This window comes from Phacochoerus africanus, chromosome 15 (assembly GCF_016906955.1).
Source record: "Phacochoerus africanus isolate WHEZ1 chromosome 15, ROS_Pafr_v1, whole genome shotgun sequence".
Lineage (NCBI taxonomy): Eukaryota > Metazoa > Chordata > Mammalia > Artiodactyla > Suidae > Phacochoerus > Phacochoerus africanus.
Genome location: NC_062558.1, coordinates 51,254,666 through 51,272,227, shown reverse-complemented (window position 1 = coordinate 51,272,227; position 17,562 = coordinate 51,254,666). Strand labels below are relative to the sequence as shown.

At 45.9% G+C, this 17,562-nt stretch overlaps 1 protein-coding gene across 10 annotated transcripts in view; it reads left to right on the top strand.

The window, feature by feature from the left end:
- LOC125116842 (protein HIRA) overlaps positions 1 to 17,562 on the top strand; it is a 73,322-nt gene that overhangs the window by 38,521 nt on the left and 17,239 nt on the right. For 9 of the 10 annotated variants that reach the window (XM_047762432.1, XM_047762431.1, XM_047762429.1 and 6 more), the window contains 7 exons: positions 2,063 to 2,251; positions 3,418 to 3,579; positions 14,332 to 14,536; positions 14,650 to 14,754; positions 15,945 to 16,093; positions 16,740 to 16,901; positions 17,402 to 17,460. In XM_047762432.1, coding sequence (XP_047618388.1) covers positions 2,063 to 2,251; positions 3,418 to 3,579; positions 14,332 to 14,536; positions 14,650 to 14,754; positions 15,945 to 16,093; positions 16,740 to 16,901; positions 17,402 to 17,460 — 1,031 coding nt within the window. The remainder of the gene's footprint in view (positions 1 to 2,062; positions 2,252 to 3,417; positions 3,580 to 14,331; positions 14,537 to 14,649; positions 14,755 to 15,944; positions 16,094 to 16,739; positions 16,902 to 17,401; positions 17,461 to 17,562) is intronic. The other variant, XM_047762436.1, reaches the window with a different exon arrangement.

Here is a 17,562-nt window from a genome sequence, read left to right as displayed (position 1 = left end):
AAATCCTAAAGTAGTTAACAGAAACTTAAAACATGTTAAAGTACTAGTACACTATAACTAAAATTTATTTCAGGAAAGCGAGATGGTTCAAACAATTTGGGGAAACTTAATTTACTCCTGCATGTCAGTAGATAAAAATGAAGAAATTATGTGATCATTTCCATACATGCTTAAGAGGCATTTTTATTAAATCCAATATCGGTCTTATTTAAAACTCAATTAAATGGAAATAAATATATGTTTAACTTGATAAACTACCTCATTTTCAAATTAAATTTAAAAACCAAACAACTGTCTACTCTTGTGACTATAATTTAACATCGTTCTAGAGATCCTAGCTCATACGGTTAGTGAAGAGAAAAAAGAAATTTCAAAAATAGGAGGTAAATGTGTTATTACTCAGTGATGATATGATCTATAAAAGAATCAACTGGAAAAACTATCGTAGGCAATAAAGGAAGACAGTAAGGTAACTGGGAATAACCACCATAATGAGATCAAGTAGTACCAGTTACTACATTTAGAAGATGTAAAAGAAGAAATCACTTGCCTTTTTTTTAAAAAAAAAAAAAAAGTCACATCTGTGGCATATGTAAGTTTGCAGTCTAGGCCTCAAATGAGACCTGCAGCTGAGACCTACAGCCCAGCCACAGCAACACCGGATCCTTAACCCAATGAGAGAGACTAGAGATTGAATCCCCATCCTCATAGACATGTTGGGTCGTTAACCCATTGGGCCACAATGGGAACTCCCTAAAAGAAGAAATCTGTTTCACAGACGCAGTCAGATTTGTGGTGGTTGCAACTCAGCTCAGGTTCATTCCCTAGCCCAAGAACTTCTACATGCTGTGGGTGTGGCCAAAAACAAGAAAATTAAGCCACACAAAAATAACATGTTTTGCAAGGGAAATGACAACAGATGATATGTAAGAGTTCACCAAAAAAGTGGGAATGAGATGTTTCTGGATGAAAAATTTTCAGCCTTGCATCAAAATAATGGCAAATTAAAACTGAAGGTACTGGGAAGTTCCGGTTGTAGCTGAGCGGAACAAATCTGACTAGTATCTCTGAGGACACAGTTTCTATCCAAGGCCTCACTCAGTAAGTTAAGGATCTGGCCTTGCTGTGGCTGTGGCATAGGCCAGCAGCTACATCTCCTATTTGACCCCTAGCCTGGGAACCTCCGTATGCCATAGGTACGGCCCTAAAAAGACCAAAAATAAATAAGTAAAACTGAAGGTACCGTTTTTCATCTGTTGGATGGTCCAGCATGAAAACCGTAGATGAGGGTGTGGGAAATAGGCCTTCATCTGCAGCTTGGAGTTGGACCTCTAAGGAGGTCGCTTGAGGACTGTTTATCCAAAGTTGTCAGTGAACTTTGCCTTTGCTGCCGCCATTGCTTCTAGAAACTTGTCCCAGTCCCACGGAACAAGGAAAACAACAGTGGAATGACAGTTAAAATAGCAGGTTGTCTCTGTGTTCCCAGTGTATAACTGGAGCTACTTCGGTCCACACAGTGGCCTCCAGATGGGGGGGTCCTGTCACCTGTTTTTCAGGCAGGACCCTGAGGCACAGGCTGGTTGAAGTGGCCCTGGCCCGAGCCAGTGCCTGGTAGAGCAGTCAGACCTAGCTGGTTTGGCCCTCAGCTGCAACACTGCAGGGTGCATTACAGCAATGCCAGGGAGCCGTCTGCTAGTCCCTCAGGGGAGCTGCTAAATCGTGGCACCTCCACACTGCCCATCATGAAAGTGAGGTTCACTCGTAGTGCTGTTCTCAGTCCTGAAGCGGTTTGCACATGTTAGCACCTCTTGAGATGACTGGCACCTGACAATTATCATTGGTAGCAGTTTCTTAATGGTGCATAAAAGTACCCATTCATCATCTTCAGTTTGATTAAATATTGTGTATGAAGTGACTTTCATTTCCTTTGTACTTTTCTGTAACTTGCCTGAAAATTCTACCATGAAAATATATTACCATTGGTCCCAGCAAAAGTTAGAATGTGTAGGCACTTGACTGGTGTTGAAAGTGTGAAGCTGACTTTTCTCCTCCTTAACAACAGGGACTTCTCCACAGCGTTCTTCAACAGCATCCCACTCTCGGGCTCCCTGGCAGGCACTGTGCTCACCTCACACAGCAGTCCACAGCTGCTGCCCCTGGACTCCAGCACCCCCGCCTCCTTTGGCACGAAGCCTTCCACGGAGTCGGTGGCCAGCGCCAGGCCTGCAGGCGATTCTGTTAGTAAGGATAGGTAAGTAGGTCCCTGGGGAAAGTAAAGTTTAGACAGATCAAGGACACTTTGCAGCCTCTGTCAAGCAAAGAAAGAGATGCTTGGTTTCAAGTGAGGGCTCAGAAAGGAGGCCTTGATCGGGGGATAGGCAGTCACAGGATCGGGCTGCTAGGGTGGGAACGCAGGACCAGCCCATCTCAGTCTGCACCGTGCAGAGTGTCACCCCCCAGCCAACCAGGGGGTCTTCAGCAACCATCACCTGAAAACCAAATTAGATGTTGGAAGGGGCCTGATGAGCATGGCTAAGAGCCAGGAGCCAGGCAGCTGCAGGGGGTTAACTAATGTGTCCTCATCTCTGGGGAGTATCTAGACGGGTAGGGAAGAAGTGACCCCAGGGGTGTGGGCTGGCCCTCTGAGGGCCTTGGTGGGTAGGTCTCAGGAAGGCTGACCCAGGGAAGGGGTTAGAAAGTAGGGGCAGCAGAAGAGCAGAGCCTGGACCCCTGAGGGGCACTGGGAAGGAGAGAATGGGCCGGAGGGAACCAGGACTGGCCCCTTAGGAAGGACAGCGTCACCAGTGCCCAGACGTATGCCACCCAGCATACATCGCTGACACTGTCAGAGTGGCTCTCCATTGCATCCTCACAGCCTCCTAGCCCTGGCTTGGGTAACATGGCTGTGGAGACATGTTCTAGGCTTAAGGTGTCACAGTTCCCAGGAGAAGCTGACATGTGGATTCTGGGCCCTCCTTTCTCTGGAGTGGGAGCAAGGCTCCTGGAGCCCTGAAGGAGAGTATGAAGGGTGTGTGACTGTCACTGTGAGGCTGGGGCTTCTGGTCTTGTCAAAGCCCAGCATCAGAGTAGGTGGGTGTGGAGTTGGAGGCAGGCTGTGAGGATAGGGCTCCATGGTGAGGGGAAAAGCTTGTGGGAACCATTTTTAGGCCCCACACTACCCCCAGAATCTCCCAGAACAATAAAGTGGGGCCTCTGTGAGTGCATTTATGCACAGCCTTCTCAGAAAGTCAATCTTCCAGAATTTTAACATGAAAATATTAAAGTTAGGAATAGTAGATTTCGTCCTGAAGTCTCTTCTAGAAGTTTGATATGTGCCCATTCCCTTGGCTCCAATCGCACAAATCCCGGGTCCTGAGGGTTGTGCTGACGTGCCCTCCATCTCCTCACCCACCCCAGTGTGAACGCTACCTCCACCCCTGCGGCATCATCGCCCTCAGTGTTGACAACCCCGTCCAAAATTGAACCTATGAAAGCATTCGACTCCCGATTCACGGAGCGGTCTAAAGCCACACCAGGTGCTCCTGCCTTGGCCAGTTTGACTCCGACGGCCGTGGAAAGGTAGGTGGTAGCTATATGGGGCCCCAGGGACCAAGGATGGTGCAGAGTTGGGCCAGTGGTGCAGAGCCCTGCCCCCCAGGAGGGCACCTCCCTCCAAGCAGGCTATGGCACAAAGTTCTGGGCCTGGTCTGACAAGGCAAGGGCTAGGAGAGTTAGAGGGGGTCAGGACTCATCCATCCTGGGCCAGTGCTCTCCGCTTGTGCCACCATCCACATCAGGCCCAGGGTCAGACTGTGGCAGCAAGTGTGCAGGGACCTGGCTATAGACAATGTCTTGGAGGTAAAAGCCACAGTGTGCCGACCTGGGATTTCACCTCGGGTCTCAGGCAGGATTCGTTCTCCTTGGAGAACAGGCCCAGAAGCCAGCCTGGGAGGACTGTCCCTTCAGGCCAGCAGTGGCATCTGTGACGTTGAGCTGGTGTTCTTCTCTCCAGTGTGCTCATCTGTTTTAGTGTGCAGGTATTTCATGTAACTTTTGACCTAGCAGGATTTCTGTCGGCAGTATGCAGGATCTCAAATCTCCCCAGTGCTAAAACTTAGGAAATGCTGGGTGAGATGTGACACATTCCTCAAATGTGTGACTAGTTGACAAGAAAGCAAAAGAGGTCCCCAGGAGCCAAAACCTGGCCAAAGAGTGAAAAAAACAACTGTAGCAGTGGGTGTTGGGCTAGGAGGTTAGTTACTGGTCTAGTGACCAAGCACCTTGAGTTTTAATGGCCATACAGATTCAACTGAACCTTGGGCCTGAGCTATCTAGGGATGGAACTAAGACACAAAAGTCTAGCTGCTAGACTTTATGGTCCAGTGAGGGGACCAGAAAGCCCTAATGGAAAGCATAGAAACATGGGCCAGAGCTTGCAGTGTCTCAGCCTGCTCTCTGAGTTAGGAAGACTGTCTTCCTGAGGCTATGGAGACATGGGCCTGCCCTCTTGGGGATTTGGGGTCAGTGAAACACTCCCTGTGTCATTTGGAAAGCACCAAGCTGAGAAATGGACATGGAAGATCTGATCTAATTAACACCCCAGAGGCCCTTGGCAAAGCAACTACAAATGCAGCTGACCCAGACAAGGATGTGCTGCATTCCCACTAAAGAAACACTGCCTGAGATGACTTGGAATCCAGAGAAACAAAGCGCATGAAGAAACCCTGCTTAGAGTTCCCTGGTGGCACAGCAGTTTAAGGATCCAGCATTGTCACTGCTGTGGCACAAGTTCGTTCCCTGGCCTGGAAACATCTGCATGCCATGAGCACAGCCCCAAAAAGAAAAAAGAAACGTTGCTTATGCACAAATGCAGGAAGCATCATGAGCAGAAGGTACAGACCTCTATATGCCTCTGATCATAGATAGGCAGTTGGAGACTGGAAAATAAATGTGTAAGATGGTCAAAAACACGAAAGATAAAAAAGAAAATATTTGGAGTTCCAGCTGTGGCACGATGAGTAAAGATTCCAACTGCAGCAGCTCTAGCTGCTGCGGAGGCACAGGTTCGATCCCCAGCCCAGTGCAGTGGGTTAAAGGATCTGGTATGGTGATGGTTGAAGACCTTATGAATATACTAAAAACTACTGAATTCTACACTTTAAAATGGTGACTCTTGATGGTATGTGAATTATAGCTCCATAAAAAAGAATAATACATCAGAAAAACCAGATAAATTTGGAAATGAGCCCAAAAATACTTTTAGAAAGGAATAATAATGAATATTTCAGTAAAAAGTCAGGGCATGCGTGACAGCAGATGAGACCAGCTGAAGAGCATTTGCTCCGAGGGAATGGTCTGAAGAGAGGCTGCGGAGCTCCTAGGAGGACATGCCATGGGGCAGCTGTCCAGAGGCAGAGGGCACTGTTTTACAGGGTTAAGCAAGTACTGAAATCTCAATTTTGGAAATGGAGGGAGTTCTGAATAGCAGGAATAAAACAAAATCTCCACTTTGGTGAAACCCCAGAGGAGCATCATTGCCAGAAACACCTCTTCAATGAGGAAGGACGCTTGCTGGTTTCCACGCCCCTTGTCACAGTCAGTTCCTGTCTCGTGGGTAGTGCAGACCCTGCTTGAGGAGTGCAGAGCATGCCCCTTGAATCAGGCTGCTAGAGGGCAGAACCTCCACTGTATGCCCTGGTATTTCACCTCCTAAATACCCCTTGTGCTTCAGCTGTTCATCCTTCCCTTCCTCCTCCCTGTACGCCTGACAACCACTGGTCTCTTTACTGTCTTTTTTGCCCATTCTAGAATATCATATAATTGGAATCACATTGTATGTAGCCTTTTCAAATGGGTGTGTTTTACTTAGTAATGGCCATTTAAGGTTCTTCCATGCATTTTCATAGTGTAGTAGCTTGTTTCTTTTTATCATTAGATAATATTCCGTATTATGAATGCGCACAGTTTCTATGTACTACAGATTATCCCTTCCCCCACTGAAGGACATTGTGGTTTCTTCCATTTTTTTGGCAATTATATATAAATGATATATAAGATTACTGTCAGTACTCATGTGTAGGTTTTTGTGTGAATACATGTTTTCAGCTCCACTGGGCAAATACCTAGGAGTGCAATTGCTGGATCATATGATAAGACTAGCTTTAACTTTATAAGAAATCGCCAGACTCTCTTCCAAAATGGCTGCAGTCCCAGCAGCAGTGAATGAGTTCCTTGCATCCACATCATTGTCAGCATTTGGTATCATCAACTGCTTGGGTTTTCACCATTCTGATAAGCGTTTAGTGGTATCTCATTTTAATTTTCAGTTCCCTAATGACATATGCTGTTGAGCATCTTTTCATATGCTTCTTAGCCATCTGTATCTTTGGTGCAGTACCTATTCAGATCTTTGTTCATTTTTTCAATTGCTTGTTTGTTTTCTTACTGCTGAGTTTTAAGAATTCTTTGTATATTTTAGATACAAGTCTTTATCCAGATAATGTGATTTACAGGCATTTGTTACCTGTCTTTGGCTTGGCTTTTCATTCTCTTAAGTGTCTTTCTCAGAGGAGAAATGTTTAATATTGATGGGGTACAACTCACTAGATTATTTCTCTATCGTGGGTCATTCTTTTGGTGGTGTTGTCAAAAACCCATAGCCAAACCCAAGCTCACCTGGATCTCCTACTGTGTTTTCTTCTAAATTCTAATTTTATACTTTTGTATTTTACATTAGATCTGTGATCCATTTTGAGTTAATGTTTGTGAAAGGTGTAAGGTCTATGTCTAGATTTAGCTTTTGCTTGTGGACATCCAATTACACCAACACCATTTGTAGAAAGACTGTCCTTTCTCTGCCTTTGCCTTTATCAAAGATCAATTGACTACATTTGTATGGATCAATTTCTCAGTCTTTTGCTTTTCCATGTAAACTTTAGAAGCAATTTGTTGATTAACTACAATATAACTTCCTGGGATTTTTAATGGGATTCCATGGAATCTCTAGATCAAGTTACAAAAAATTAAAATCTTAACAATATGGGGTCTTGGAGTTCCCATCGTGGTGCAGTGGTTAACGAATCCGACTAGGAACCTTGAGGTTGCGGGTTCAATCCCTGGCCTTGCTCAGTGGGTTAACAATCCGGCGTTGCCATGAGCTGTGGTGTAGGCCACAGAAGTGGCTTGGATCCCGTGTTGGTGTGGCTTTGGCGTAGGCTGGCGGCTACAGCTCCAATTAGACCCCTAGCCTGGGAACCTCCATATGCTGCAGGAATGGCCCTAGAAAAGGCAAAAAGACCAAAACAAAACAATGTGAGGTCTTGCTATTCATGAACATAGAATATCTCTATTTAGATCTTTCACTTTTCATCAGAGTTCTGTGATTTTCCTCATACAGAATTTGTACATATTTTGTTAGATTTTTATCAGATCATTTCCTTGTCATGAGTGTAAGTGGTACTATGGTTAGAGTTTCAAATACTAATTGTTCGTTGCTGGTATGTAGAAAAACAATTAACTTTTATATGATAATTTTGTATCCTGCAACCTTGGTATACTTGCTTTGCTTTTTTTTTTTTTTTTTTTTAATGGCCACTCCCACAGCATATGGAAGTTCCTAGGCCAGGGATTGAATCTGAGCCATAACTGGCAGGATCCTTTAGCCCACTGCACCAGGCCAGGGATTGAACCTGTGCCTCCGCAGTGACCCAAGCTACTGCAGTTGGATTCTTAAGCCACTGCAGTTGGCTTCTTAACCCACTGCACCACAGCAGGAATTCTTGTAATTGCTAATCAGTTAAAAAAATTTTCTCTTGTTGATTCTTTGGGGTTTTCTACAATGACACAGTGTTATCACTCATGTCTTCATTCACTAAATCAGTTTTATTCTTTCTTCCCAATCTTTATACTTTTGTTTTCTTCTCCTGTCATTTTGTATTAGCTAAGACTTCTATTACAGTGTTAACAGTAAGTTTTTTTGTGATTATTCTTTATCAAGTTGAAGTTCTCTATTTCTAATTTGCTGAGTTTTTATGATTAATGTTTAGTTTGTCATATGCTTTTTATGCATCTGTCGATATGGTCATGAGACTTTTCTTTTTAATGTTGTTGGATGTGGTGGATTACGTTGATTTTTTTGAATGTTGAATCAGTATGCATACCTGGCTCAAATCCTATTTGATGATAATGAGTAATTATTTTTATATGCTGTTGGATTAAATTTGCTAGTAATTTGTTGAGGATTTTTGCATCTTTGTTCGTGAGAGATACTGGTCTGTAGTTTTTCTTTCTTATAATCTAATTTTGGTAATGCTGGCCTCATAGGAGTTAGAATTTATTTCCTCTACTTCTATTTTCTGCAACCAGTTGTAGAGTATTAGTATAGTTTCTTTCTTAAATGTTTGGTAAAATTCACCAATAAAATTGTCTGGGCCTGCTGCTTTATTTCTTGGAAGATTATTCATTGTTGCTTCAATTTCTTTAATAGGTAACAAGCCTATTCTGATTCCTTTTCCTTATGTGAGTTTAGGTGGATTCCCCCCCGCCAAAAAAAGCTGGCCCAGTCATCCCATTGTGGTCAGCAGTAACAAACCTGACTATCCATGAGGATGCAGGTTCAATCCCTGGCTCCACTCATTGGGGTAAGGATCCAGCCATGCATTGCTGGATCTGGCGTGTCTGTGGCACAGGCTGGCACCTGCAGCTCTGATTTGACCCCCAGCCTGGGAACTTACATATGCGACAGGTGCCACCCTAAAAAGAAAAAAAGGCCCATTTTATAGTTGGTCATAATATTCTTTTGTGATCCTTTTATTGTCCATCGCATCAATAGTAAGAGCCCCCTTCCATTTCTTTCTATTTTTTATTGAAGCATTTTTGATTTACAATATTGTGTTAGTTTCAGGTGTACAGCAAAGTGATTCAGTTATATATTTTTCAGATTCTTTTCCATTAAGGTTATTATAAGACATTTAGTGTAGTTCCCTATATGATACAGTAAATCCTTATTGTTTATCTCATCTTTCATTTCTGATATTAGTACTTTGTGTCTTTGCTCTTTTTTCCCCCTGATTAGCCTCACTGTAAGTTATTAATTGATTTTATTGATCTTTTCAAAGAACTGCTTTTCATTGATTTTTCTCTTGTTTTCCATTTTCAATTTCATTGATTTATGCTCTAATTTTTATTTTTTACTTTCTTTTGCTTGCTTTGTATATTTTGTTTATTAGTACATTAATATTGTATTATCATATTGTGCTTTTTTGGGGTTTTTTTTGTTTGTTTGTTTGTTTTTGTCTTTTTAGGGCCACACCCTCAGCATATGGAGTTTCCCAGGCCAGGCATTCAATCAGAGCTGTAGCCACTGGCCTACGCCACAGCCACAGCCATAGCAATACAGGATCCGAGCCGCATCTGCACCCTACACCACAGCTCACAGGAATGCCACACCTTTAACCCACTGAGCGAGGCCAGTCCTCATGGATGCTAGTCGGGTTTGTTAACTGCTGAGCCATGACAGGAACTTTTTATATTGCTTTTATTATTAATTTTCCTTTGCTTGCTGCTTCTTGCTCATCTTATTCTAGTTTCTAAAGGTGGTATTGTTTCAGGTCTTTCTCTTTTTCTAATTTATGCATTCTCTGCAATAAATTTTCCCTCTAAGCACTGCTTCCACTGTATCCCATAAATTTTGACATTATGTTTTCATTTTCACTTAATTCTACATTTTTTTTTTGTCTTTTTAGGGCCTCATCTTCGGCATGTGGAGGTTCCCAGGCTAGGGGTCAAATCTGAGCTACAGCTGCTGGCCTACGCCACAGCTCACAGCAACTCCAGATCCTTAACCCACTGAGTGAGGCCAGGGACTGAACCCGCATCCTCATGGGTACTAGTTGGGTTCATTAACCACTGAGCCATGGAGGGAACTCCTAATTCAACATTTTTAAAATTTCTTTTGAGACTTTTTCTTTGACCCATGTGTTAATTAGAATTGTGTTGTTTAATTTCTAAAGATTTGGGAATCTTCTAGGTATATATATTTTTTTTATTGATGTCTAGTTTAATTCCCTTGTGGTCTTGAAGCGTATTTTGTATGGTTTTTATCCTTTTAAATTTGTTGGAATATGTTTTTTTGACCCAGAATGTGGTCTATTTTAGCGAATATTCCATGTGCTCTTGAGAAGTATGTGTATTCTGCTCTTGGTTAATGAAGTATTTTATAAATATCAGTTAAATTCAATGGATGATGATAACTGCTCAGTGAGTTATATCATTGATTTTCTGTCTACTGGATCTGTTGATTACTGATAGAGGTAATTTTCCTTACTCTGATGACTGCTTTGTCAGATTAATACAACTGCTTCAGCTTTCTTTTAATTAGTGTTAGCATGGCATGTCTTTCTCTATCCCATTTTTCAAAAATAGACTTAAGGAGTTCCCGTTGTGGCTCGGTGGAAATGAATCTGACTAGCATCCATGAGGGTGCGGGTTTGATCCCTTGCCTCGCTCAGTGGATTAAGGATCAAGCATTGCTATGAGCTGTGGTGTAGGTCACAAACATGGCTCAGATCTAGCATTGCTGTCGCTATGGCATAGGCTAGTGGCTACAGCTACGATTCCACCCCTAGCCTAGGATCCTCCATATAGCACAGGTGCAGCCCTAAAAAGACACACACACACAAAAATAGACTGAATTTTTTTGAACAGTTTAAGGTTCACAGCAAAATTGAGCAGAAAGTACAGCGAGTTCTCATATACTCCTCTGCCTTCACTATTCACATCCTACGTCTGAGTAGTACATTTGTTACAGTCAATAAAACTGCATTGACACATCAGCCAAAAGTCCATAGTTTAAATTAGGGGTCACATTTGGTGTTGTGCATTCTGTGAGTTTGGACAAATGTATAAGGACATGTATCCATCACTATCATGGTATCATAGAAAACAGTTACACTGGCTTGAAAACCCTCACACTCTGTCTGTTCATCCCTCTCTCCCTCTTAACCCCCAACAATTGATATTTTTCTGTCTCTGTAGTTCTTTATTTTCCAGAATGCCATACAGTTGGGACCACTCTTCACTTTTAATCTATGTGTCTTTATATTTAAACGGAGTTTCTTATAGACAACATGTAAGTTGGGTCTTCTTTTTTGTTCTTTTTGTCATTTTTTGTCTTTTAATTAGTATCTTTAGTATATATATTTAAAGTGATTATTGCTATAGGTAGATTGATATCTATTATATTCTTTACTGGTGTTTTTGTTTTTGTTTTTGTTTGTTTGTTTGTTTGTTTGTTTGCTATTTCTTGAGCCATTCCCACGGCATATGGAGTTTCCCAAGCTAGGGGTCAAATCGGAGCTGTAGCCACGGGCCTACACCAGAGCCACAGCAATGCGGGATCCAAGCCGTGTCTGCGACCTACACCTCAGTTCACGGCAATGCCGGATCCTTAACCCACTGAGCAAGGCCAGGGATCGAACCCACAACCTCATGGTTCCTAGTCAGATTTGTTAACCACTGAGCCACGACGGGAACTCCTATTCTTTACTGTTTTCTATCTGTTGCATTTGTTCTTATCTCCTCTCTTTTTATGCCTTCTCTGGTTTTAACTGAGCGTGTTTTTGGTATGATTCCATTTTCTCTCTTCTCTTACAGTATATACTGCTTTTTAAAATTTTTTCGGTGGTTGCCCTACAGTTTGAAATAAACACTTATAACTATCTGAATATACTTTTAAATAATGTTACAATGCCAAAGTTACCTTATAACAGAGTATTCCCAATTCCTTCTTTCTATGACTTAGAACATTGCTACTATTTATTTATTTTACTTACGCATAAGCTATAGTAATTCAGTACATTGTTGCTGTTACTAGTTTGAACAAAAGGTCATCTTTTAGTTAAGAATAAGAAAAATTCGGAGTTCCCGTCATAGCACATCGGAAAAGAATCCAACTAGGAACCATGAGGTTGCAGGTTCCATCCCTGGCCTTGCTCAGTGGGTTAAGGATCTGGCGTTGCTGTGAGCTATGGTGTAGCTTGCAGATGCACTTCACATCCTGCGCTGCTGTGGCTGTGGTGTAGGCTGGCAGCTGTAGCTCCGATTGGACCCCTAGCCTGGGTTGCAGCCCTAAAAATTAAAAAAAAATTTTTTTTAAGAATAATAAAAATTTAAAAATTTATATTCATTTATTCTTTCTTCATGCAGATCTGAGTTTCTGACCTCTACTGTTTTCCTGCTGAGAAACTTCTTTTAACCTTTCTCGCAAGGCAGTTCTGCTGGCAACTAAATTCCTTTGATTTCTTTTTGTTGTTTTCGTCTGAGAATGTATTTATTTCTGTTTTTGATGTATAATTTCACAGGATACAGAATTCTAGATTGGTAGGGGATTTTTTTTTTTTTTTTTTGGCTTTTGTCTTTTTGTTGTTGTTGTTGTTGCTATTTCTTGGGCCGCTCCCGCGGCATATGGAGGTTCCCAGGCTAGGGGTTGAATCGGAGCTGTAGCCCCCGGCCTACACCAGAGCCACAGCAACGCGGATTCGAGCCGCGTCTGCAACCTACACCACAGCTCACGGCAACGCCGGATCGTTAACCCACTGAGCAAGGGCAGGGACCGAACCCGCAACCTCATGGTTCCTAGTCGGATTCGTTAACCACTGCGCCACGACGGGAACTCACTTTTTTTTTTTTTTGTCTTTTGTCTTTGTCTTTTTGTTGTTGTTGTTGTTGGTAGGGGATTTTTTTGTTTAGTTTTTGTTTTTACTTTGTTTTGTCTTTAGGGCTGCATCTGTGGCATATGGAGGTTCCCAGACTAGGGGTCGAATTGGAGCTGTAGCTTCTGGCCTACACCACAGCAATGCCAGATCTGAGCTGCATCTGTGATCTATACACCACAGCTCACGGCAACACCACATCCTTAACCCACTGAGCGAGGCCAGGGATTGAACCTGCATCCACATGGATGCCAGTCAGATTCATTTCCACCCAGCCACAATGGGAACTTCAGGTGGGTTTGTTTTTAATTTAACGTCTTAAATTTTTCACTTCAGTCAAGTTTTGCTTGAGTGGTTTCTGAAGAGAAGTCTGACATAATTTTTATTCTGTCCCTTATAGATGAAGTGTATTTTTCCCTCTGCTTCTCTCAAAGAGTTTCTGTTTGTCTTTGGTTTTCTGCAGTTTGAATATGTGTAGCTAGGTGTTGATTTTTTGGTATTTATTCTACTTGGTGTTCTCTGAGCAACTCAAATTTGTGGTCTGGTATCTTTCATTAATTATGAAAAATTCTCAGCTATTATTCTCAGCTATTGCTATCATTATTATTGTTAAATTCTCTCTGCTTATATGACCCATCTGTTCTTACATGTTGTCCAGCTTTTTCCATTAGAGCCCTTAACATATTAATCATAGTTATTTTAAAATTCTGGTCTGATAATTCCAAAATTGCTGCCATGTCTAACTTATTCTGAGCCTGCTTCATCTCCTAAAACTGTGTTTCATTTTGGGTTTTTGTGTGGTTTTGTTTTGCTTTTTATCATGTCTTGTAATTTTTGTTGAAAGCTGAACATAATATACTGAATAATATAGGAACTGGGGTTCCAAAGTCTTTAATGTGAGGTTTTGCTTACCTGGGCAAGAATTAGGTCTTGTTTAAAGTCTCCTATTTTATTGTGGAGCCAGAGTCCCTGCCTCTGACCTTCAGGAGGGTTTCCTTGCATGTGGAGGGGCCTAGGCAGAAGTTGGTTAATTGCACTGTTCCCAGGTCACATCTTACTCTAGAAGAATAGTTCCCTTGGGGAAAGGCTTTTGTTAAGACAGACAGAATTCTGGGTGTATTTCATCATGTTTACTTTCCCTCCCCCAGCCCAAAGCATGCAGGGGGAGCACTCTGTTCCTGATCTCTACCCTGTGAACCCAGTGGAGTTCCTGGAGATAAAATTAATCAAGTGTGGGTGCCCTCTTCCCACTGGCCCCTCAGGAGTTCTAACTCACAAGCACCCAGTCAGGGACTGGGGCCCTTTTCATTCTTCCTCCCTGTTAGGGCTCCAGGGGCTTCTGCTCCAGGTGAGCTGTGGTTTTCTACCTGTGTCCCCAGTTTTCAGGGTGATGGTTTCCCCTGTAACCTTACTTCTCTGATGGATCTAAGAAGAGTTGCTGATGTTCAGTCTTTCAGCTTTCTTCTTGCTTTGAGGATAAGCTCTCTGCATCTCAGAGCAGAAGCCAGAAATCCCCTCCCAACTTTTAATTTCTCAGCTTTAGGGGATGAGGATGGATTTTATTGATTTTCATAAAACAAGCAGTCCTATGGAAGAGCCATGAGTGTCCATGTTTATGCAGGTTGAAAGAGCAGAGCCTTGTGAAGGAGCTGAGGCCCCGGGATGTCCTGGAGAGCAGCAGTGACAGCGACGAGAAGGTCCCTGTGGCCAAGCCCTCCTCGCTTTCCAAGCGGAAGCTAGACCTGGAGGTGGAGACAGTGGAGAAGAAGAAGAAAGGGCGGCCTCGGAAGGACTCCCGGCTCATGCCCATGTCCCTATCCGTGCAGGTGAAGCCACAGGCCCTTGCTGCCCCTATCCCCCCAGAGTCCTCAGGGTCAGCCTTCCTCCGCACCTTTGCCCTCACCAAGGGCGGGGCTCAGGGACGTCTCTGCTCTTTCAGTCCCCCGCTGCCCTGACTGCAGAGAAGGATGCCATGTGTTTGTCTGTCCCAGCACCTGCACTGAAGCTGCCCATGCCGGGTCCCCAGAGAGCGTTCACCCTCCAGGTGAGTGGGCCTCCTGCCTCCTTCCCGAGCTGGCACATTCTCTCAGCCCCCCCCCACCCCACTTTCAGGTGCCCTTCATCCCCTTCAGAGCAGCCCCCCAATCTTAACAGGATGGCCGGTCTCTCCAGGGCCCCTCGCTTCCCCCCACCAACCCTCCCCCACCTCTTTCTCCTCTGTGGCTGTACCCTCCATGTTCCTGATGGCAGCAAGGTGCCCTGCTCCTCACAACCCGTCTCGGTGTCCCACCTGGAAGCCTTCTCCATCTGCACACTTGGCCTCAGCTCCATGCCTGTTGGACTGTGAGCTAGTGGTCTGTCTCCCACCAGCCTGCTGGCCCCATCCACTTCCCAGGGCCCTGGGAAGCACTCAAGCGCCAGCTTATAACCACGTGCTTATTCACAGCATGGGTCTGGAAGAAATCACACACTGTTCCCTCACTCCCTCTGCACCTCAGCTGAGGTTCATGTCCTTGGTGGCGCCAGTGGGCAAGTTGGGGTCATCTGGCTCTTCTCTCACAAATCTCCCACCTCACCCCTTACTGGGGCCTACTCACAGAGTGGTGCCTGGGGCTGTTCTTGGTTTCTGGGGCCCTGGCTCCCCTGCTGTGAGGGGAGTGAAGACTGCTTACCTTCCCTCCTGTGGAGCCACGCTCTTCTGGGGACACTCCCATGACACTGGGCTCTGATGAGCACATGGAGGTGCACTGCCAAAGAAACCAGGGAGCCTCAGGGGTTTCCAGAACTTTCCTCAAGTGCCGACATAGCCTCTCTTCTTGCCAAGCCCCCCGGTCTTTGAAGATCCTCTAGTTGGAAGACCAGAGACCTTTGTCACCCCCAGCAGGCAAGGCCTTACATGCCTTGTGCTCTTGGCAAGGTGCTTGCCCATCACTGCATTCTGCCTTGTGAGAGGAGGTGGTGGGATCCAAAGGCTTGGGGCGTCTTCAGTTGTGACCCCAATTCTGTACCACACCCATTACTTGGAGGACAAAGCAGAGACCAGCCCCCATCACTTTCCCTGCCTCGAGGGCTGCACATTGGACCTCTGACCCCATCCCCACTCCCACCTACTGCCATCCTGCCCTGTTACTGCCCCCACCACCAGCCAGCCTCCTGTTGGCCGGCTGGCCCCATTTGCCTTCCACATCTTTCCCCACTGCGGCCTCAAGGAGTTCTGGTTGATTTCCTCACCAGGTGAGCTCCGACCCCTCCATGTACATCGAAGTGGAGAATGAGGTGACGACTGTGGGGGGCACAAAGCTGAGCCGCTTGAAGTGTAGCCGGGAAGGGAAGGAGTGGGAGACGGTGCTCACTGGCCGGATCCTCACTGCTGCCGGCAGCTGGTAAGAGCAGGTCTTTGCCTTGGAGACAAAGGCACTGGCCAAGTGGAACAGAAGTGACACAGAGCAGAGCCTTGGTGGTCCACTGGCTGCGCTCAGCTCCCATTGCCCAGGGTCTGAGGCTCCATCCTCACCCTGGGCCTGTGGCAGGGGCCTCACTGAGAAGGCAGATCCAGCTTGTGCCGGGCACACCCAAGGGCCTGATAGCCACTCTAGAGAGAGACACCTGATAGCACCTGCACTCGCGGGCAGGTGTTCTTGCTCAGGGAGTCACTTGTCTCTCCCACCCATTTTGGAAGGCCTTCTGAGCACAGCGGGTGCCACCATACTCTGGTGTCCACCCCACCTGGACAAGGACCTCCTATAGCCAGGAGGTGGTCAGCCCCCGCTGTGCGGCTGCATCTTGGCTTCCTGCAAACTGCTCCCCTGGGTTGGTTTGCTGTAAGCTCAGAACAGTGAGCAGACCTGGGAGAAGGCGGACAGTCTCCAGGCAGAGGGCTCCAGCAGCCCTGCTGCCCAGCCCTGCTCTGTCCCTGTCTGCCAGCTATACCAGTTGTATCAGACACAGGCCGGTCCAGGCAGCGGGACGCCCCGTATCTTGGAGCCCACCATGACTTTCCCCCGTGACCCCGTCCCCTCTGCCTCTCAGTGACGTGGTGTGTGTCGCCTGTGAAAAGAGGCTGCTGTCAGTGTTCTCCACCTGTGGGCGCCGCCTCCTCCCTCCCATCCTCCTGCCGTCCCCGATCTCCACTTTGCACTGCACCGGCTCCTACGTCATGGCCCTCACCGCTGCGGCCACGCTGTCTGTCTGGTGAGAAGCAGGTGGCATTGGGGCCCAAGGGGCTGTGCCGGTCCCCCTCACTTCAGGGAGGTTGTCCCTGACAGACAGGCCCTCAGTGGGTCTTAATGCCCACAGAGGCCTGAGCATTTAGACGTGGTGTTGGGGGGCTCTCCGGGGTGAGGGGAGGCCTGCAGAAGTGGGGCAGCTGGCCTGCCCACCACCATCCTTACAGGAGCAAACCACGTGACAAGACATGGTGCCAGATCACATGTGTTAAAGTCTGTGAGACCTCAGAAATGTGGTCTCAGCACCAGGCAGGGGCCATGCTTCTCCCAAGTTGACGTGGCATTGGTAATGGACTCACAGTCAGAGCCTCAGCCCTCTGCTCTGCATGTGCAGGGGAGTGTGGCATGGGGAGCGGAAGCCGCCTGAGGCTGCACCCCTCTCAGGAGGCCAGCAGGGTCTGAGCCCGAGGCCTGTCCTGGTGCGCTGTCCCCGCCACAGGGTAAGCCACTCCTGTCCCCCTCCAGGGACGTTCACAGACAGGTGGTGGTGGTCAAGGAAGAGCCTCTCCACTCCATCCTGGCAGGTAAGGCTGGCAGGGGTGGGCAGGGTAGGGAGCCCAAGTTCAGCTCTGGCACCCATGTGCTTGCTTGGGGGTGGCAGTGAGCACAGCACGTGCAGAGTGGAG